General features: G+C 42.6%; 1 protein-coding gene and 1 non-coding gene across 2 annotated transcripts in view; both read right to left on the reverse strand.

Moving 5' to 3' along the window:
- The window catches only part of PELI2 (pellino E3 ubiquitin protein ligase family member 2), an 82911-nt gene that overhangs the window by 35223 nt on the left and 24901 nt on the right, over positions 1–22787 (reverse strand). The window contains exon 2 of the mRNA XM_030452048.1: positions 16449–16578. Coding sequence (XP_030307908.1) covers positions 16449–16578 — 130 coding nt within the window. The remainder of the gene's footprint in view (positions 1–16448; positions 16579–22787) is intronic.
- Positions 20326–20432, reverse strand: LOC115598494. Its single transcript, XR_003987700.1, has one exon. It is a non-coding gene; the product is annotated as a U6 spliceosomal RNA (small nuclear RNA).

The raw sequence follows: 22787 nt of genomic DNA on the forward strand, positions 1-22787 counted from the left end.
CACAGAAACATGGACTCTTCAAACAGCAATGCAATAAAAATCCAACTTTTTCCTGCTTTAAAGCTAAGACCTATTTATTCAAAGGCTCAAAACTAGGACTCAACAAAGATTTTAAGGCAGAACCAGCACTGTTCTGAATTACTTTCATGAGCACAGGCATTGGAAACAACTAACCATTTGTAGTTCTACAATTCAGATTATTCTAATGCCTTCTCCAGCTCTGATGCTATATGTGAATATTCTGTCAACACATCCCCTCCTTTTTTGTTCTTAAAATCTGTACCCAGAGACAAGGAAAGAACTATGGCAAAAAAACAAGTTTCTTGTTTTGCCAGAGCAAGAGGAAAAAACATAAAAACAAAATCTACCATCTCAGAGGAAGGGGTGACACAGTGCAAATGGTGGTGGTATAAACACAACCTGAGCCACGTGAAATCTCACAACTCCTGAGCATGTTGGACTATTTTTTCTTTATGTATTCCAGTTCTGCAACAGGAGTGAGTTCTAAGCAGAGTGCATTCATGTTTTATGTATTAAATGCAAAATGAGAAGGAAAATTCTCTTAAAAACCAAAAAATGCAGCCCGTGAGCACAGTTTTAACAGTTTTCTTTCCCAAAAGAAGATGCTCAGTAATGGTTAGCTAAAAAGCTGAGCAAAGACATCTTGCTGATACCCATCATAGGCCAACTAGAAAAATACAAAATAAAATAAAATAAAACAAAACTGGTGTCCCTTACTTCCCAGTGACAAAGGAGCAGCAGAGGATGGGTAATTGGCAGGGGACTGAAGAGGGGAGGTGTCCTAGGAAGAATAAATGCAGAAGGGCTTTAACCCATCCTTTCAAACCAGTTCACTAAATCCAAGACCCACCACTTTTAAGCTGTTTTCCCTATTTTCATAAGATGCACATGAAATGAGGGAAAAAAGACAAATATCAAGCTTCTTCATCAGCTTATTTCCTCATTGTATTCTAATAACCTTTGCTGAGAAGATGACATGTACCCTTCCAAAACTATGTCACAGCCTGATCCTGTATGTCAGTTATTTAAAAGTTTAAGACAAACCCCTCAGCCTTGACTTTTAATGCTTTAAAATCTTGGCTAAGTTAGTTCTTAACTCCTGATGTAGCAACTTTGCACCTGAAATGCCCCAGAGAGTAAATCTTCCCTCTGTTTACACATACAACCAACCAAACTGCATGCTTGATGAGCAGACAACCTGCTCATTGTATTCTAATTGTATTCTAATAACCTTTGCTGAGAAGATGACATGTACCCTTCCAAAACTATGTCACAGCCTGATCCTGTAGGTCAATTATTTAAGAGTTCAAGACAATCCCCTCAGCCTCAACTTTTAGTGCTTTAAAATCTTGGCTAAGTTGGTTCCTAACTCCTGATGTAGCAACTTTGCACCTGAAATGCCCCAGAGAGTAAATCTTCCTTCTGTTTACACATACAACCAACCCAACTGCATGCTTGATGAGCAGACAACCTGCCCCAGAAAATCTTAATTTCTGCCATTTTAATATAATCACAATCCCTGTTTTAAAGATGAGGTGTTTTCACCCCACCCCATGAGAAGCAAACCAGAACACTCAGTGTACAAACTACTGATAGAGAACTACTACAGGAAGGCACAACCATAAATTAGAATACAGCACTAAATGCCAAGACATTTAGTACATTTTTGGCCTTTCCGCTTCTCACACTGCAGGCAAAGTTATGTCACTGAATTCCATCCCAGGTGAATCTCATTCCACTCCTAACCTTCCCCCAGCCTGCATGAAACAGCTTTCAGTCATCAAACTGGTTATACCTAGTAGAGAAATACATTAAAATGGCTGAAATGCTTCATGAAAAAGGGCTACAACTGCAAGCTTCATGGCCCCCCTTCCTTGAAGTCCTTATTTTCATAGCAAGAGAAGAGTGGTATCTAGACCAATGCATAAACACACCACAAAAAGCCCCAAAATAAAGAGCATAAGCAGCAAATCCCAATTAATGTCAAGACTTTGATCAGTCATTGAAACGAGACTGCAAGTTCTTAATGTTTAAATGACATTTTCCATTGTAAAGAAACCCCACTTCTTATCTTCATTGTCCTTCCAATAGGAATGGAACCACAATGGGAAAAGTTATACAAATAACACAGGAGTGACACTATGTACCTGTAAGAAGGGTTTCAAGTGCTCTCTCCTTCCTGCTAATCAAGGCTGAGAAAAAACCCAAGGCTCAGACAATCCTGGAACACTGAACAGGCTGATTAAACAGCAACAAGGTACTTGTGATTTCTCAACTTTTGCTTGTACTAACAATGCAATTCACAAGCTGGCAAGTGAAAGCCAGGAAAGCAATGCCTGTAACAGAACAATCAGGGCTGACAAGGCCAGTTCTTTGTGTAAGTGCACTCAGTGTAAGCACAATTAACAATTCTGAGCATGGCATTTCCTTGAAGAAGATTTTCCTGACTCCAAAACACAGGAATCTTGGTAGGAGGACAGAAAAAAAGTGACTCTGCAGACACTCCTTGGCAGAAAAACCACTGAAGGACAACAGATTACAGGAGGTTCCCGAAACATCAAACTTCCCCCAAACCCAAACTTGGGAGAGTTCTTTCTGGAGTCATTTTCAGCTGGAGTTAAACCTGCCATTAAGGCACCCAAATTGCTATGAGCTGCTGCACCCATCAGGTGCCTGAGCTGCTGCTGAGACCTTGAGCAAAGCAGTTGGCTGAGGGAACTGGGGCTTGAAGAAGAAGAAACCTCATTGCTCTCTACAATTACCTGAAAGGAGGTTGGAGTGAGACAGATGTTGCCTCTTCTCCCTGGTGACCACTGATAGGACAAGAAAAAATAGGGCCAAGCTCTGCCAGGCTATAGGATTGGATATAGGAAACAATTTCTTCATGGGAAGAGTGGTTAAACATTGGAACAAGCTGTCCAGGGAGGTGGTGGAGAGCCCATCCTTGGAGGTGTTCAAAAGACAGGTGGATGAGGTGCTGCAGGAGTTGGTTTAGTGGTTAGGGGTTGTAGGATGGGTGGTTGGACTTGATGATCATAGAATCACAGAATTGGCTGGGTTGGAAGGGACCTCAGAGATCATCAAGTCCAACCCTTGATCCACTCCCACTGCAGTTCCCAGCCCATGGCACTCAGTGCCACATCCAGGCTCTTTGGAAAGATCTCCAGACACGGAGAATCCACTCCTTCCCTGGGCAGCCCATTCCAATGCCTGATCACCCTCTCCAGAAAGAAATTCTTTCTCATCTCCAACCTAAACCTCCCCTGGCACAACTTGAGACCCTGCCCTCTTGTCTTGCTGAGAGTTGCCTGGGAAAAGAGCCCAACCCCCCCCCTGGCTCCAACCTCCTTTCAGGGAGTTGTAGAGAGTGATGAGGTCTCCCCTGAGCCTCCTCTTCTCCAGCCTCAACACCCCCAGCTCCCTCAGCCCTTCCTCACAGGAATTCTGCTGGATCCCTTCACAGCCTCCTTGCTCTTCTCTGGACCTGCTCCAGCACCTCAATCTCCTTCCTGAGGGGCTGAGGGGCCCAGAACTGGACACAGGACTCAAGCTGTGGCCTCCCCAGGGCTGAGCACAGGGGCAGAATCCCTTCCCTGGACCTGCTGGCCACGCTGTTCCTGAGCCAGGCCAGGATGCCGTTGGCCTTCTTGGCCACCTGGGCACACTGCTGGCTCATGTTCAGCTTCCTGGCAATCCAGATCTTTGAGGTCTTCTCCAGCCTTGCTGATTCTATGATCTGAGCCACCTTCTCAACACCTCTGCCCTGCAGACAGAACCACAGAAAGCTCCACCATCTTCACAGACCCTGAGTGTCAGGCTCAGACTCCAGCCCAGCCTTAATGTCCCTGATGTTCCTCTCCACAATCTCCACAAGCAAGAGTTGCTGAAAGAGCCAAGCTGCCAAAGTGATGGATTACCCCCACTGTGGTAACCTTTGAGCACTGTTGTGGTGTTTTGTTTTTATCTAGTGCAAAGTGGCTTATTCAGAGCAATTCTAGGCAGGGCTGTTACCCTGAGAGCTGGGAGCAAGATGAGATGATCTCTGGAAGCCAAATAATTCACATTAATGCTCTGCTATCAACACTGCAGTGAAGCATTATGTGGCAAACAGTAAAGCAGAAAGGATTATTGCTTTGTGAAAGCTGCAGTGTTTGCTTGTTGAGGCAGAACAATCACCTCTCAGAAACTCTATAGCCTAAAATCCTACCTGAGGCAGAGGTACTCGTTGTTACATTCCAAAAAATCTTTTCAGAGATTTGTTTGAAGCCATCCAACCCTTTGACCTAGAAGGGTTACTCTGCACTCCTGCTGTAAAGTGGGTCGGTGCTTTTCAGGCTAAACGTGGTTACTCTTGCTACCACCAAATAAAAACAAAATTACTAGCTCAGAAAAGATCCTCATACTGCCACACATAGTGATGGTGTTCCCACTAATCTGTATTTGGTATGTATTTATCTATTTCTATCATTATGGCTAAGTTTTAATCAGAGTAATTTCTACATGTAATTCCTGGACACTTACCCACACAGTCACAAAGAACACTCAGGGCCCTATTTTTAAATCCCAGCAAGCACATCTTCATCTGAAGAGAGAAAGAGACTGCAGGAAGGGAAATCACTCCTTAAAGTGATGGAATCAAGCCATGCAAGGCCACTGCTTCACCTCCACCATCACACAAATCATCTCCAAAGCATTAGACAGTATTCAACAGCAAGAATTTACAAAATGAGAAAAGCTGGAGCTAAAGGAACAGCAGGCAGGACAGCAAGCAGTTGGCAGATAGCACTATACAAGGAGAGAAATCCTAGAGCACTAAGCATTAGAAATAAACTTGGCTGTTGCAGAGTTTTGCAAGGGAGGTACAGGCTGATTTGTCAGGATTTGGGGATGTTCCTCATGGCCACTCCTCAGGAAAAAGCCATTCCAGACCTTCAAGTTTAGAAGAAGTCCCACAGTAAACAGAAAGAAAAGCATTCTGCCAAAGGGTTTTAATACTGGATTGTAAAGAAGTTGTTGTTGTCCAGCATCCAACATTGGAACAATGTACAGGGTAGAGAACATACATTCCTCTTTTGATTTACTGAATGAACTCAGTATTCAAATTTTACAGTAAAAAAAAAATTATATCCATTGATCTAAAGCTCAAAAATTTCCAGTATTCTTTAAATAACAATTGGAATGCTTTCTTGTTTCCCAATCACTAAAGTATTTCCATGGTAAAAGCCATAAAACCAGTTTAGAAAAATATCTGTAAAGCATATTTAACATCATCTAAGTATGTACATTACATAAGTATTGGACAAAACACTTCTGGACAAGTTTTGAATTTCAGTAAAGAATGGGGCTAACTAAATAACCTGATCTTTTCACATTCTTCTTGAGACCTTGGGTAAGTTCACGCATCCAAAGGAACTTCCCTTCATTAAATCCTTTTCTATTGTTTCCAGAAAATGAAAAAAAGTTCCTCAGAAAGACTCCTGGTTTTTTATATGCATCACATAATGACACAGTAACACTCCCAACTCCACCAGCAACCATTATAGTGCAAAAATACTAAGATACAGCATTAAAAACCAAGATATTTTTAACCAAGGAAAACAGACCTTCTCAGTAACATTAAGATCACAATAGAACAGCACTTTAAGATCTTAAATGTGGGCTGTCTCTTAGACATAACTTCAAACATTTTGTTTTGACTTGGTTTATTTATTACACTAAAGCAGCAATAGACTTTTTGTGTGTGTGTGTGTGAGAAAATGCCAAACAACAAGATGTGAGAAAGTTTTAAGGAATGAGTTAAGAAGAGCACTTTGAGCTATTAGAAGTTTTGCAACTCAGCTTTCCAAGGCCAGTTTTTCATTTTGGAACAAAATCAGAGCAGCTGCCCATGCTGAAGCAAGGTCAGCTTTGTTCCTGCCTACCTCCCACCTGGACCACCAAGGCACTGCCTTCTTGCTGACCTTCTGCGGTGGAAGATTCTTTGGTGGGCTGGATGGAGCAGAGAGAAAGTGCTGTGGAAAACCAAATGTAAGTAGAAGAAAGCAGGGAGGAGGACAAATTTCTGCATGTCTTACACAGTATTGTCTGAAGTTTATACAAGTAAATGGCATTACATGAGGACTAGCAGTCAAAAATCATCCATAAAGCTCCCCCAAAGTTCCTTTGAGTCCTCCTCCCAGTTTCTGTGGGTTTGCACTCTCCTATTCAGTACTTCTTCCAAATATTTGTAGAACATTTAAAACCAGTAATACTTTTTTTTTTTCATTCATGCAGTACAGATAAAAAGTTTTGCTTTAATAACACTCACCAAGCACAAAAAATTCACCTCTCCCTCACCTTCTCTCAACCACATCATCTCCTTAATTGCCTCTTGGGGAATTCTGAACTGAGGAGGAGACTGCATGTTAAGCAGATGCAGCCAAAATACTGTGAAGGGAAGAGCTTCAAAGCAAGGTTGGGTTGGTTATCTGGGTGATCAGCTTCTGTTCACCCATACAGTGAGAGACTCCAAGCAGAACCTGCAGACCCAGTTGGGGGAAAAAGTCTCCCAGAGTCCACACTCAAGCCAAGAACTGAAGTCCAGCACCTTGGTGTTTCAGTCCTAGTGGTGTTTTATGTGACATGTAATTAAGGGTAATGTCAGGAGCTGAGATTCTTTAGGAATCTTCTGTCATCTCAACACAAAAAGCCCCACAATGGGTCCTGAACAGAGCTAGGAGAAGCTCACCAAAACCTCTGGCCATTTGTGGTAGAGATGGGGAGCTGGAGAATTCAGTTGTGTCCATGTGAAGAGACAGCAGAACTCAACTCAGGAGTGCAAACAACTTAAAAAGACAGGGAGGGAAAAGGTAGAATAATCCCATTCAGCTGAAAACAATCTTCAGCAACAGCAACTGCTTCAAAAAAGCTCTCCCTGGGGAAGGGAACAGATGCTCTCATCTCCACACCCTCCAACCCTCTACCCAAAGAAGAGCTTCTATAGAGAGTTCCCCCAAAAAACCTGGAAGCTGCTAAAGGTTCAGCAATACCCTGATCATCCAGGATGTAAATGTGTGTGTCCTGGCTCCCACAAGGTCCTGATTCTTGGAAGAAGTCTGATCCTACAAATAAAAGTCTCTCTTCAATCAAATTTCACTGAGATTTGAGACAAGCCAGCAATAAACACACAAGTTTGCCTGGCCACAGAAAGAGCACAAAGTGTGGTTTATGCCACCAGGAAAGTCCCAGTTTTTTTTCAGGTTCCCCTGCATCCAAACTGCAAACTGGATCTGCTTTGCTGTCCATGCCTCCCATCAGGTACATTCTGAGAGGAGAAACAGAATAGTGCAGCTACAGGTAGATATAACAACAGCCCCTGGAATTTCTTTGGTCACATGGAAGCCATGAAAAAAAAAATTAATAAAAAAATCTCAAATTTATGTTTGCTTCCCCTCTCTTTACCCTGGATTAGGGCAAAAGAGAAAGAAAAGTAGGTCTCCATATCTTAAAACAGAAATGGTTCCCAGGGAAATCTCTGGAACCATACAAAAGCTGTAGTTGTCAACACCTAATGCTGAGTGCACAATAGGATGATCCCAGTCCAAGGCAGCCCACCAGTTCAGCCACTGATCCCAGTCTCAGGGCCACTGGTCACTGGACTGAAAGCTGATTCTGACTTCAGTGCACCAAATCCACAGCTTCTCAGCTTGACAGAGACTGAAACCCCTTCTTGCTTGCTGATATCCAGAGAAGAAAGCATCCATCATTCCCTGACTGCAGGGAATTCAGGGTAGGAAAATCCTGAGCTGGAGGAAAGCAGAATGCTGTATGACCAAGAGCTGGGCTTTTAATGAGCTTCCTTCAAGCCCAAGTGATAGGCATCTGCTGTTACTGAAATTAGAAGCTTAGAGTATAAGTTACCACACACATTATCTCACACCAGGCATCTGCAGAGTCCAGAACTTCCTGAAATACTGGGAGAAGCAGCGTGGACAAGAGACATATGGAGAACTGAAAGATGAGTCTGTACACAACACACACAGTCTCACAGGGAGGTCACGTAAGTCCAAGCTCTGATGTAGCCCCAATGGGCCAGACAAGTTTGTTTGCTCATGAGATGATCAAAAGACAGAGAGATCTTGCAGGAGCAAAGCCACAGGGCTGAAGAATTCTGCACTGCTCTTCTGACTGCCAAATGCAGGTAACAGAATTCCTGCAGGAAGTGCTACAGAGCTTGGAGCCCCTGGCAAATGAAGAATCACCATGAGCACTTTGCTTGGGGATACAGCCCTTAAAAAAAAAAGAGATTTATCCTGTATGGACTCCCAAAACTTCTGTGAGGTCTTTGGTATTGAGTAGGAGCAAAGAAGCAGGATCCCCAAACAAATGAGTCCTGCATGTAAAAGAAAGCATAAAGATGTCTCAGACAACAAACCCAAGCAGTGGAAAAAGGAATCTTGTAGTCTCACAAGTCAGCCACCCCTCTAGTACTTCACTTACTTAGCAGATACAATTACTCATGCTACAGATGTAGTTGTAAAAGGCTCACCACAAGAGAAATACTTAAGATTTTGTTCTTTCCATCAACAAAACTGTCAAAGCACTCTAGAAAATAAGTATTTTCAAATCTGTGAAACAGGAATAGCAGCTGTTTGTTTCTTTGAAAAGTTACTGTTGGCCCAGGAAGCTTGAATTGCTTTCTGTGTTTTCCAAATAATTGTCCTTCTCACCAGAGCCTCAGAGCAGAAGAGTCTCAGCTACTCTTTGATGCAGCTCCAACTCCACTGTTCCCAGAAAACTGTTCCCCTCTGCTGTGACTGAGCACATGCCACCTGACTTTTCCAAAATAAAACATTCAAGACAACTTTATGTGCACATCACAATTTGAGAGAAAAGGAAAAGCACCTACATCCTTAGCTGCATGGCCCTCTTGTCACCACACTTTCTTCTGAACATGAAACAACTCATATCAATATCAGTAGCAACAATTACTTCAATTTCTTTGGAAGAGGGTAATACAAGAAAAAGATGTGCACTGCCTTATTCCTCATCATAGCCCAAGAACATCTGTATTCAGTTATGGGGTACAAGTTTCAGTCAAGGACAGGAGCTCTTCCTCTTTTATAAAGCTCCACTCTACAGCCTAAAATCCCCTCTCTCTCTCTCTCTCAACAGGGGCTTTGCAGTTCAAAGCTACCATTAAAGTCACACTTCAGAGTTCTGTGAAGTCCCCCTGTTACAGTGGTGATGAAGAACATTCCCAGAACAGCAAGCAGGAATTCCTGTAATCCCAGACTTCTCTAATGGTCCTGTGTGAGCCCTTGGAGTCCTCAGGCTGTTCCTACCTGTGCTGCAGCACAGCCCAACCAAACACCTGGAACACAACAGCAAACTGTCACCACTTTTTAATATAGGTTCTCCCTTAGCAATGCCACCCTGCAATGAGGTGTTATCCCCAAGGCCAAAGGGCAGGACCACCACCCAGGCAGCAGCACTGCACTCAGTCCATGCAGCTTCATTTGAACTGAAACCAGTTTGGGGTTTTCTCCCAACTTTCAGCAAGTTCAGACCAGCCCAGCTCTCAGAACACATGCACTGCTAAGACCAGATCAGCTCCAGCCAATTAAAGAACCAATTAGAACCAATGCCTAACAGGACAGAACTTCACTTCCAAAATTTCCACTCTAAATCCTGTGGAGCAGGGGGGAAGCTCACAGGAAAGTGTCAAATTGGAAAAGGGGAGTTGTAAACAAGTAATACATGAAGCTGAAGTAGGGGAATTGCCACCTTCCAGTGAAATGAGCAGCTCTGCTGCCTCTGGTACCAATCCTACCTGCAGCTTTTCCAGTGGGATGAACAACTGAGGACATTTCCTGATGGGCAGCAAAGGTTTGCAGCAGCATCTGACCTTACACCATAGAATCTGAAAGCTGAAATACAGGCTCTACTTTACTCAACTCTCCATTTCCACAAGACCAAACTCCCCCAGGCTGAGGTGGAAGCATATGGGGAAACTCAGTGCCCCCTTTTCTTCTTCTTTTGTGATTTCTGCACTTACTCTTTGCTTTCAAAAGGCACCCAAATTCAAGCAGAATCTGATCGAAATATCGACTTATTAAAGCAGCTCAAAGAGGGTTTACAAGGAAAGCATTTTATTTAAAACTTTCATCTACCCTCTGAAGGAAAAGCATGGGAAAAAAACCCAAACAAAACACATTTTAAAGTCATAAAAAAAATAGCTGTTGTAGTCCTCAGCAACTTTTAATTCCCCATCCTTCACTCAGCATCTGGTTTCTGTTAGAAAACACTGTAAAGTGATTTTCCAAAACCTTTGACATGAATTCTGCTCAATAGGTCCCAAAAGCTGAGGAAGGGGAGCTTCAAAGTAACAGTTGTCATTTATTAAGCCCAACTAATGGGTCTAACCATTTTCTTCTGTCTAACCATTCCCTGCTATTCACACAGGCAATGGGATAGGGACTTGGGGTGTTCAGATGATACTCATTTAGCAGAAGAAAAAGACACTCTACACCAAAGAAACTATTATTCAAGTAGATTCATTCTGATGCACCAAGAAAAAGCTGCCTCTGCACAGCTCTGGACTCTTAGATTTGGTTAAATACTACAGAGCAAATCAGTGCTCTCCTTACACCATAAATAAGCCCAAAAGGAAAGAGAAGGCAGTGACAGACACGGTGCCATCCTGACAGCAGCTGAGCTCTACAGCTCTCTCATTCAGAATGAGGACCAAAAAGCTGCCAGTGCCAAAAGGATTTCTGGTCTTTTTACTCAAAATTCACAGAGTATGTCAAAGCAGATGCAATATCTACAGTAAACAACAAATCCCACGAATCCTACACTTCCATTTTCTCTCGTCACTCAAAGCACAAATTGCAGCTCTCTCCCAGACCTAATAATTATTCGTGTGGCTGCATTTTGTTCTACTCCAGTAGCAGCATGAAAGTTGATTGGAACTGCAGGAACCCAGCCAGCCACTGCACAAGCTGCTGTTGTGACAGCACGAAGCAGAAGCCAACCCTGCAGGTAACTGGACTTGGAAGTCAGGAAGATCTTCCCCAGTCAGCTTGAAATAGTAATTTCACAGGGCAGAAAATAGGTTGTCTTTATCTACCACTGCTTACCAAAAGAACCATTTCATCTGCAGACAGACAGACATCATAAATACCAAGACATTTCACCCTAAAAAGGTATTAAAGGTGTGTGGGGGGTTGTACTCTGCAGTAAAAGACATTTGCAGTTTTCCACCAGTTTCAACAGAACTGGAACCTTTTGTTCAGGTTCCTATATCTAAGACTCCAAGCATTTAGGTACCAAAGAGCTTTCACTTATGAGAAGGGAGCATTTCTAGTGCTTGCTGGTTATATTGTCTTGCTTGCTGACACACTATTTGGGAAAGACTCAAATACCATGCATGCTGTTCCAACACAACTCATTCATGCTTCCAGAATCATCCTAGGGAACCCTGGAGGGCTGCTGTCACCAATTCATGCTTCCTAATGCCATATTTCAACTCAAATGCACATAAAGCTCCTTTTTCATTTTTCTCACCTTCATCTCCCAAAGGAATAACCCCAAAAAGCATCTGAAACCAAGAGAGGAATCTAAATGCAGATGTACCTGGAGTCATGGGGAGATTACACCCCTTATCTGCAGTGTCACCACTAAAATCCCAGCTAATGCCACCTGACAGCATCTGTCTTGTATGGAAGTTGGGGGAGTTCTCTCCCACAGTCCCACAAAAAGAACTCCTACAGCAGGGAGTTTGTGATGGTTATGAAGAGGAGGAAACAGGAATGCTCATCCAGCTGTGTTAGCACAGGGGAGAAGGGTCAAAAACTAACAACCCACTGAACCAAGAGGCTGTGTACAGGAAGATGGACAGCTTTGCTCAGCAGAAATTGGGATCACCCAGTTTTATTTAGACAGGGCATATTACTCATATACTTAGGATATGTAACCAAGTTACCCTGTCCTGATATATTATTCTGTAAGAGATATTAAGCTGGTTTTCATTTTAGACACCTCTTACCCTGTCAGACTTGTATACCATAAACCAAAAAAAAAAAACCCCACAAACCCTAATAATAATAATAATAATAGCCTTTAAAAACTTCACTTATCCCCTCCAAAAGAAAAATAAATCTAATAAACTCCAGTTTAGCATTCCACCATTCCCAGGTGATTATTCTCCAAACCTACATCCTACTCAGACTTGAAGTTCACACTCCTTGGAAAATTTCTGCACAATCCTGTAATCATCTCAGACACCAGAAGACCCAGACTTGAGTGTTACAGCATTAGCAATTGTGTGTGGGAGCAACAGTTAAGACAACTCAACTGAACAAGAGAAACACTGCAATTAACTTCTGACTTTGCTAAATAGTTTTAAGAGCTTAAAAATTAAAAAAAAAACAATCCTAGTTATGTCCTAATGAGCTAGTAACAAACTTAAACCTAAGAATTCAGTAGTCTGAGGAAGATTTTTAAAGATAATATGGTCATGCCTTGATGAGGAGTTCTCCTCTTCATCATGAGACACAATGCAAGGAGTGGCCTCTCCTGAAACTCAAGGATTTTGAGCAAAGTGGATTATTCAAATCTTAAATAAGGTTCAGACAGTGAACACTCTCACACTTGTCCCCTTCCTCTGCAGACACAAACACACAAGAGACAGCATAAGACTTCCTTCCTCACAGTGGTACTAATTCTGATAATGGTAGAGAAAGTCAATCTCAAAAGCTCTGAGTTTTGTAAAACTGGGAACACTAGAAAATTCCTTGAATGGTGCCTAAGTGATTTAATAGAACAAGTTCTAAAGCCAAGTGCATAATGCTGAAGAGATAAATGCATATTTTATTAGTCCTCTGGAAACAAAATTGAGGCCACTTATCCCATGCAGTTCTTGATCCCCAAGTATACCCTAAGAAGGCCAAACAATACTAAATTTTCTTCAGCACCTCCAGAAGGCAGAGTGGCAAAAAACAAACACTCCAACAGGAAAAAAAAACCCCACAACAAAAGGCACTGATTCATATGCATTTAGCTCAACCAAATTCACTACTGGAGCCAATGCTACTCCAGCTGTCCTTGACACCTGCATAGCAGGGACAATGGGACATGACAAGCACCCTCTCACCATCCACTGCAGTTTTCAGGCTGACACACAAACTTGGTGACACTTAGAGTTCCTGAGTGTCCTGGTTTGGACCAGGATAAAGGTGATTTTCTGTCTTGTACTTTTGCTTTTAGCTAAGTTTCTTGTAAGTAGTTGCACTTGCTGAAATTAACAGCAAGTTTCTCAGACAGTGTGTGTTTCTAGGATTGATAACACTTGATGTTTATAGTTACTGCTAGAGACTGGTGTGCAGAGCCAAGGACACTGCTCAGCTCTGAGGAAAACATTTTACCCTCCAGAAGGAGTAAAGAGGTCCCACCTGAGCCCTCCTTTGGGGAGGAACGGACAAGATAGATGCCAGAATTGACCAGAGGATTCCATCCCATATACGTCACACTCAGTATAAATTTGAGGCATCACGAGGGCCAAGCCAGATCTTTTCCGGATTTCCTGCTTTCCTGCTTCCCTTCCTTCTCGGCATCCTGGAAGGATCCTGTCCATTCATCTGCCTGTGGTCCTGATCCGTGCCAGCCCATATCTGTGTGTTCCTGCCTCCAGTTCCCGACTGCTGCCGACTCCAGGATTCCAGCCTGGACTTTCCCAGTGCTGCCCTACAGCCTCGGTGGTGACGTGAGAGTTATTGGGGGAGAGAGGAGAGGAATGTGGTTTCCATTTTCCTGTATATTTGTATATATTTAGTAATTTTACCTATTTATCATTACTGTTTCATTAAAGTTGTGTAGTTTAGTTTCCAACCCATAAGTCTCTCTCCCTTATTCTCTCTCCTTTCTCTATCAAGGAGAGAGAGATTAATAGAGAGAGTCTGTTATTCGGTTTAATTGCCGGGCCAGTGTTAAACCGTGACACTGAGCTGCTGCATTAACAGAATTAGCAGAAAACCAGCTATGGACCTCATTCAAGCATCTATGTCACAGCACTCACAAAACAAACAGAAGAAGTCAGTGCTTAACCCACCTCTGCTAAATCCACCACTCTAAAAGCATCGTGCTCTGAAAGACATCAGGTTTTCTCTCTACTCAAAGATTCAGTTTGCCAAGTGACAGAGCAGCAAAGTAAAACAGAACTGGTAGCTGAAAAGCTAGAAGTAAGGCTGTAAAGGGAGGAAACTTGTTAATATCCTGTGCAGCACAAGCTCCCACTGTTTTATCTGCCTTAAATAAGAGGCAGAGAGCAGAACAAAGCTTTTGAGGTCAAGTTGCACATTATTTTCTAAGAACAAAGCAGCTCCTTTTCTCTGTTAGTCTATGCTTCTGGAATCATTTACAGAAACTGTATGCAGAAGCCACTCCCAGTAAAACACATTTAAGGCTCTGGTGCTTAAGATGTTAGAAAAGCTAGAAAAGCATCTTAAACCAAAATCCACTCCATCACTGCTCTGGCACACATCCACCTTGCCCAGACAACAGCATAAACACACAAAAGCTCTTTTAGAAGGGTTCAGAGAAAGTGCCAAAGATTATATTCAACCTGCCTTATCTACCTGAACCCAAACCCTGAAAGGAGGGGCTTTAATATCTCAAACCCCCCTGTTATCTTTATAAGGGCACTAATTGGTACAGCACACACATTTATCTGCAATACAGTAACAACACAGATGAACATTAACCAGATACCTCCTTGTGTCTGCCAGGTGCTTAAATATTTTGCAACTCAAATATTGAAAGACAATCTGCAGTCCAAGTGCTTAAGATTATCCAATGAGAAGGTATTTCCAGCAGCTTTCTAAAACACTTTTTTTTCCCTTTGTTACATTTTAAGCAACCAGAGTTACCCACATGCAAACATATACAAGAGGTGTTTTATTCTGAGGTTGATTTCATCAGGAAGATTTAACTGGCAAATAATTTCATTCTAGGAACAGGAACACTGAAAAATATTTACATAAATGTTTAATCCAAGGGATTTATCTGCACTAGGCAGGCCATAGACAATCTTTAAGAAAAGCAGCTCTGATATTGTGTATTTTTAAAGGTTTAGGTTTATCCTGTGTATGGTATATATTATAGAAGGAAACAATCCTACACACTGTACATATGAAATTATATCCTTCTTTTGGTCTAAATTACACAACAAACTTAAAGTACCACAAAATGGTTTGGTTTAGAAGGGAACTTTTAAGGGCCATCTAGTCCAGCACCTTGGAATAAGCAGGGACATCTTCAACTAGATCAGGTTGCTCAGTGCCCTGCCTAACCTTGGAATATCTCTAAGGATGAGGCACCAAGCACTTCCCTGGGCAAACTGGACCAGTGTTTCACCACCCTTATCATAAAATATTCCTAGTCTGAATCTTCCCTTTCAGTTTAAAGCCATCAAAAGTCTGGCCCCATCTTTCTCATCATAAGCTCCATTTAAGTACTAAAAGGCTGCAATAAGGTCTCCCTGGAGCTCTCTTCTCCAGGCTGAAGAAGCCCCAGGTGTCTCAACATGTCCTCCAGCCCTTGGATCATTTTTATGGCACCCTTGGGACTCACTCCAACAGGTCCTTGTCTTTCCTCTGCTGAGGACTCCAGAGCTGGATGCAGTTCTAAGAAAGGTGTACATTCTCTCCCTAGCCCAACATATATATATATATTTGGGTGAGCAAGTGACGTACACCTCTTACAAACTAAACATTTTTGTGAGTGTCACCACAGAACTTCCACCCCAGTTTGTCCAGAACTCTAGCTGCTTTTTGCTTATAGACAAAAGGGTTTGAGAGAAGAGATAGGATGACTTTTATGCAGCTTGAAACATGGTTCCACTACCAGAACTTTAAACCAGACAGTTCTAGATGTTAATAAATTTACTTTACTACTTTTCCTCCTTCATGTACAATAAACTTCAGGTAGAAACACAGACAAGATCTTTATTAGCAGTAGAAAAGCAACAGAAAGGCTCAGAAGGATCACTAAGTTTTCTATAGCATGGCTTATCTTCCTGAAGAGGAAGGAGACAAACCAATCTTAGACTCCAGTGAGGAAGAAACTGAAAATGTGCATCACATAACCACTTTATAGCTCATATAAAATCATTAGCATTGACAAAGTCAGCTGGCAGAAAGGTGAGATTATCTCATACCTAAGGTTAAAGACTATTTTAACACAGTACATGGATTTAAATTAAAGATACATATTCCTAAAAAGAAAATCCACTGCAGACCTTTCATCAAAACAAATCTACCACAGAATGAACTGGCAACAAGGTCAATCAGCAGTAATACCAGAGCTGTTCTGCACAACTCAACAACACCAGATCATCATCAACAACCCAAGATCATCAGAGAACCAGGATTTCCTCCACTCTCACATACCTTTGATGCTTGGGGAGTAGAAATCACATGAACAGTGCTGGGCTTCACTCCATTTGCCTTAGGGCGTTTGTAAAGGGCAAATCTGCTTTTCCTGCGCCCTCTGTCACCATTAGGGAGGGATCCATTATACCTAGAAAACAAAAAACAAAACAAAGTTTGGCATAAAAGTCCACCAATTTGCAGTACAGAGGAGCAGTCTGCTCACAATATCCTGATGTCATCCCATGCATGCTCAAAACCAAAGACAATAACACAGTCATGGTAAATTTTGTTTCCTGAGGCATTTTATTTTCAAGGCAATGGTTGAAAGTTTATTCACTATTAATACAGTCATCAACAAATCAAATGCTGAGTTGTGCAGCCACAGAAATAGAATCATAGAATCACAGAATCATAGAATAGGCTGGGTTGGAAGGGACCTCAGAGATCATTGAGTCCAACCCTTGATCAACTACCGCCACAGTCACTAGACTATGGCACTGAGTGCCATATCGAGTCGCTTTTTAAATGTCTCCAGGGACGAAGAGTTCATCACCTCCCCAGGCAGCCCGTTCCAAATACTTCTTCACCTCTGGAACTAAAGGAAATTGGGAGGACAAATCCTAAGTCTTCAATGTATTTTCAGCAAATGAAGAGTTTTAAAAATGTCTTTACCCTGCCAACCCTTCCCACATCTCATGCAGGAATGAAGAAGAGGAAAAACAGAGGAGATAGGGATAAACACAGCAAGTTAGGGGCTAGTCAAAAAAGAGAAAGGGAATGATACTTAACTCACATAGGGTTTTTTTTTAGTTGGTTTTGTTTATGTTTTGGGGGTTTTTTTTCATCTAATCCTAAAGGATCTATTAAGGAAATCTTAAATTTCCTTAATCTCTTAAGAAAAGAGGATGCAAGTGGTTTTAATTTCTGTGAATGTATCCAAAGGCTTGCTAATTACTTCCTTTATCAGGTGTAACACATCAACCTTTGCCAGTTTTTTTATCTCTGAGGAAAGAGACCCAAAGGATTAATTATTCAGAGAAGTCTTAAGGCTCAGAGGGACATCACTCCTTCCCCTGGGAAGGAATCAACTGGAAACTTCTTTGCAATGCACAAGCACTGAATTCACCACCACTCCACCCTGAGGATGTAGGACAAGCAGATGCTTCTATCACAGCACTGTCACCTGGAACATCCTTGATAACTCTCAGATCATCTCCCAGAGCTTTACTGCATGGAAACCTCTTGCATCCCTGATCCTCAGAGACTTCAGACTTTGGGCTGAAGAGCTACAGATGTTATCCCACTTAGAAACCTCATTTCTCTTATTGGTGGGGTCTGCTCTAACCTGATCACATATATTCCTCTCCTACAGTCTTTATGATTAAAAACTAACATCCCAGTCAGGAAAATTAATCTTAAAAGGAGAAGGAAGATCAAGATTTGCAGGTGACTGCCTGCCTGCAAAGCAGGAGAGGTTACAATTTAAAAAAAAGATAAAAAACAATTCTTCAGAGATACACTTAGAAATAGTTCAGCTCTACAGATGCAGATTAACATCATTTGTAGCCCTGCAGAGGGCTGACAGTCACCCCCTGCTAGGGCTGTGAGAACAGTCTGATGAGAAGTGCTGACAAGGAAAAGCAATACAGAAACTCAGGTTCTTTTTTTTTTTGTTTTTTGGTTTTCTTACCATTACATTCTGTATGTAAATAACTGTGTGCAACAAGAGAATGCACTTGGAGAGCCTTCTAACCTTTTGCAAAGCAACAAGAAATGAGGAGTGGATGAAAGCAACTGGTTTTGGTGTCCAGGCTGACAGCAGGCAAGGATCACCTGGTGGCAGGCAGGAAAATAGTTTAAAACTTAACAGGTTTAAACTTTAAATAGTTTAAATCTTAACATGTACAGTGCCTAAATAGCAGTGATCTGAACCACAGGACTGCTGAATGGTTGTCAGCACAAACCAAAACAGATTTAAGGGTGAAATAATTTCCAGTTTAAGCACCCTAGACCGACTAATGCATTGACACCAAGTTAAGAGCTTTTCAACAGGGCTACAACTGAATTTTCACTCCCATTTTCATAGGGAATTCTACTGAATTGTGCTGGAATAGCCAAAGATATTCCCTAATGCAGCAGAGAAACAACAGGAGGACAATCACTATCATTTGATGCCAGGCCTTCTCATAGCCTGGAAACTTGCTATTAAGCCAACCCAAGAGGAGAGCCATAGCACAGAGTTAACACAGCAGATCCTTGTCCCAAGAGACCAATTCCTAAAGAGATGTATCCATACAATCCAAATAAAAGCCCTTACAACAGGAATTATTTGATTCCCCAGCTGGAATCTTCCTGGATACACACACAGGCTTGCTGCTTTCAGAGACACTGCATTCCCAGGAGTGTGCCAGCAAGCTTCAACTTGCCTGAAGAAAACCTTCTTCCTACAGGTATTTCTATCTGAAAACCTGAGAAAGCAGTAACTCCTTCACAAGTAATGTAGCTACTGTCATCACTAGATGGATATTCTCTAATTTTTTTTTTTTTTTTTTGGTATTTGTGCTAACTGTTAAGCAGTACTGAATTTAAGTAGCTCCACTGAAAGGTAAAACCAGGCTAGTGGGGTTATTTTGTTTGCAGGATTTTTGGTATTTTTCCTGGTGTATATAAAACAATTGTAACTGGGAAAGGTTACTTGGTTTCATTTCAGGGCTCTGTGGGATTTAATTATCTTCTTAAAAAGAGAAAAAAAAAAGAAGCCCGCTCACCATTTAAAAGCCTTTTGGAAACTTTAAATAGAAAAGAAATGAAAGTACAGTGAAAGTTTTAATTCATTCACCCTGATTAGCACTGAAGTTTTCATGAAGGCTTTCCCTGTGCCTGTTTCTAAGTTTCTTTCTCACAAAAAGGCAGGAGCAATTAGAATCATAGAATCCTAGAATTGGTTGGGTTGGAAGGGACCTCAGAGACCTCTTAATAAATAATAAACCTCTGGTTTATTAAGACTTGAAAAAAACAAAAGACAAAAACCACAACAAAAAAACAAACCTAAAAATAACTGTTTCACCTGTGCTGAGGTGTTTGTGTACTTCCAGTACCCTTGCTGATCTAGTAGGTTTCAGGTAGTTCTTTACAACTGAAGAAAGAATAATTCATAGAATTGGCTGGGTTGGAAGGGACCTCAGAGATCATCAAGTCCAACCCTTGATCCACTCCCACTGCAGTTCCCAGCCCATGGCACTCAGTGCCACATCCAGGCTCTTTGGAAATATCTCCAGACACGGAGAATCCACTACTTCCCTGGGCAGCCCATTCCAATGCCTGATCACCCTCTCCAGAAAGAAATTCTTTCTCATCTCCAACCTAAACCTCCCCTGGCACAACTTGAGACCCTGCCCTCTTGTCTTGCTGAGAGTTGCCTGGGAAAAGAGCCCAACCCCCCCTGGCTCCAACCTCCTTTCAGGGAGTTGGAGAGAGTGATGAGGTCTCCCCTGAGCCTCCTCTTCTCCAGCCTCAACACCCCCAGCTCCCTCAGCTCTTCCTCACAGGACTTGTGCTGGATCCCTTCACAGCCTCCTTGCTCTTCTCTGGACCTGCTCCAGCACCTCAATCTCCTTCCTGAGCTGAGGGGCCCAGAACTGGACACAGGACTCAAGCTGTGGCCTCCCCAGGGCTGAGCACAGGGGCAGAATCCCTTCCCTGGACCTGCTGGCCACGCTGTTCCTGATCCAGCCCAGGATGCCATTGGCCTTCTTGGCCACCTGGGCACACTGCTGGCTCCTGTTCAGCTTCCTGGCAATCCAGACTCCCAGGTCCCTTTCTGCCACTCTGTGCCCAGCCTGGAGCTCCCCATGGGGTTGTTGTGGCCAAAGTGCAGGACCCGGCACTTGGCCGTGAAAATTTTTTAAAAAAAATACGAATTTGTGTCATCCTTGTGCAGGGGCCATGCCAATCTTCTCTGTATCATTCCAGTTTTAGTATATGTGCTGCCGAAGTGAACACTTGAGTGGTATCTTCACTATTTGATTTGGTTTTATTACAGACAGGCAAGTTTTATTTTGATCTGACATTGGTAAAAAGAGCTGGGACAAATATAAAGCATACATCTGCATTTTACAGGAGAGAAAAGAAAGAAAGAAAAAAGAAAAAAAAGTGGCAGAGAACTTGCCTCCTTCCTTCCACAGCCAGCAAACACCTTGATTTATTTTTTTTTTCCAGGACAGGCCTCTCAACTCTTTCACCACAAACCAGCCCTCCCCATGGCACTTGGGCCACACCTGTCCCTGCCACTACCTAAAGAATCTGCACACCAAACAAAGCCATATGAAAGCCATGGGATCTCCTCAGCCAGAACAGGACCTGCACCCACTCACTCACCCCGTGTCTCCATCCTGCCAAGTGTGCAGCTCAGTTGCTCTCCAGACACCAAGGCTTGAGCTACAGCAAGATGAGAAGTTCTCTTCTTCTTTTGTCTCTATTGTTCCACGGAGCAGTGCCTGGAAGGAGCAAGAACTTCCTCCTCCTGGGCAGCAAGCAGCAAGATGGAACTGGACATCCAGAATTAAGACAAGGACTAAGGCCACTCATTCCCTGTCACTGAACACTGGGAAACTCCAAGCTTCCCCACAGCCAACAGGAGTTTCCTAACAGAACAGAAGCTCCTTGTTGAATCCTCTCACAACCCCTCTCCAGAAGCATCACCCAATTTCCCTTCACCCTGCACCTTTCCATCAGCTGCAGGAGCTGATGCACCTTACAGCCCAACCCATGCCATATTTTTGCTTCACAAGATGGCCAGCACTACCAGAGACAACCTGCAGCTGGGATTCTCCATCCCACCAAAAAGCCTACAACAAATCTGTTTCCATCTAGATAAAGGAGAAGAAATTACATGTCACAACCAACCTTTTCTGACACCATCCTGCTCACACACAGATTTACTGGAAGAACACTTCTAAAGTTCTCCAGATGTTCCAAAACATCAGACCAGAAGCCCTATAATTCAACCCAATGCTTCTCAGTGATGGCAATAGTGGGACAAGCAGCATTAGGAAACCTCATGGGATAATTATCTCTGTTGATAGCACTATTCCTTGCAAATCAGGGAGTGGTGCTGGCATAGGGTATGGGCACCATAATTATCAAAGCCAGTTTCCTACAGATTTACATCAAACAGTCAAGGACCTCGGTATATAATGAAATGCAAACTACAATTAAGTTTTTCCCATGGTTGGGAGATGTAATGAAAGCTTCTTCTCTTTGTGGGTTCATGGCTGTCTGGAGAGCAAGACCACACATGCTCTCTCTCTCCCACAGTCCAAACACTGTGGCAAGTTCCTATTTTCTACAGTTCTCAAAGGAACCTACCTGACTACTTCAGAGATCATCAACAAGTCCTGAACCCTCTGTGGGACAGCTTGTTCCACAAGCTTTTTGGTTTAGGTTGGTTTTAAAAAGGAATCAGGCTTAGCCAGCAGCAAAAAATAAACAAGATTTCTGTTATTTAGGGTAAGAGCTCCAAAAAATCCTCACCTGCACCTCTAAGTTAAGACTTCAACTTCACCCTCAAAATGAAGGAAAGTATCTACTGGTTATGAGACAGAGGCAGCTGGAAGTAGCTGATTTTTTTTAACAATGCTGTGAAAATAAAAACTATCTTAAAACTTAAATACTTCTCTATATCCATGGAACCTACGTCTGAAAAGAGGGCAGACTGAAAAGTTCATGGGCAGCATTTCTTTGTCACAAAAAGGAGTAATTTCACTTTGCTGCTACCAGTCCTATCACACCTCATCACGTTAAGATGAGAACCATCCCATTTCACAGAGCCAGCTCTAAGCAGATGAGAAACTACAATTCAGTTGTTACTACAGCTCTAATGCTTAAGAGAAAGCACATCCTCACCATGCTAAAAATGAAACTGGAGAATTATTAGCAACAACTTCACTGTGAAGTCAGACTTGAGTCAATTTTTCCTTTTAAGTCCATTCTGATTCCATGGTTAGAATCATAGAATTGGCTGGGTTGGAAGGGACCTCAGAGATCATCAGGTCCAACCCTTGATCCACTCCCACTGCAGTTCCCAGCCCATGGCACTCAGTGCCACATCCAGGCTCTTTGGAAATATCTCCAGACACGGAGAATCCACTACTTCCCTGGGCAGCCCATTCCAATGCCTGATCACCCTCTCCAGAAAGAAATTCTTTCTCATCTCCAACCTAAACCTCCCCTGGCACAACTTAAGACCCTGCCCTCTTGTCTTGTTGAAAGTAGTCTGGCAAAAGAGCCCAACCCCCCCCTGGCTCCAACCTCCTTTCAGGGAGTTGGAGAGAGCAATGAGGTCTCCCCTGAGCCTCC

Source organism: Calypte anna, chromosome 5A, assembly GCF_003957555.1.
Source record: "Calypte anna isolate BGI_N300 chromosome 5A, bCalAnn1_v1.p, whole genome shotgun sequence".
NCBI classification, from domain to species: domain Eukaryota; kingdom Metazoa; phylum Chordata; class Aves; order Apodiformes; family Trochilidae; genus Calypte; species Calypte anna.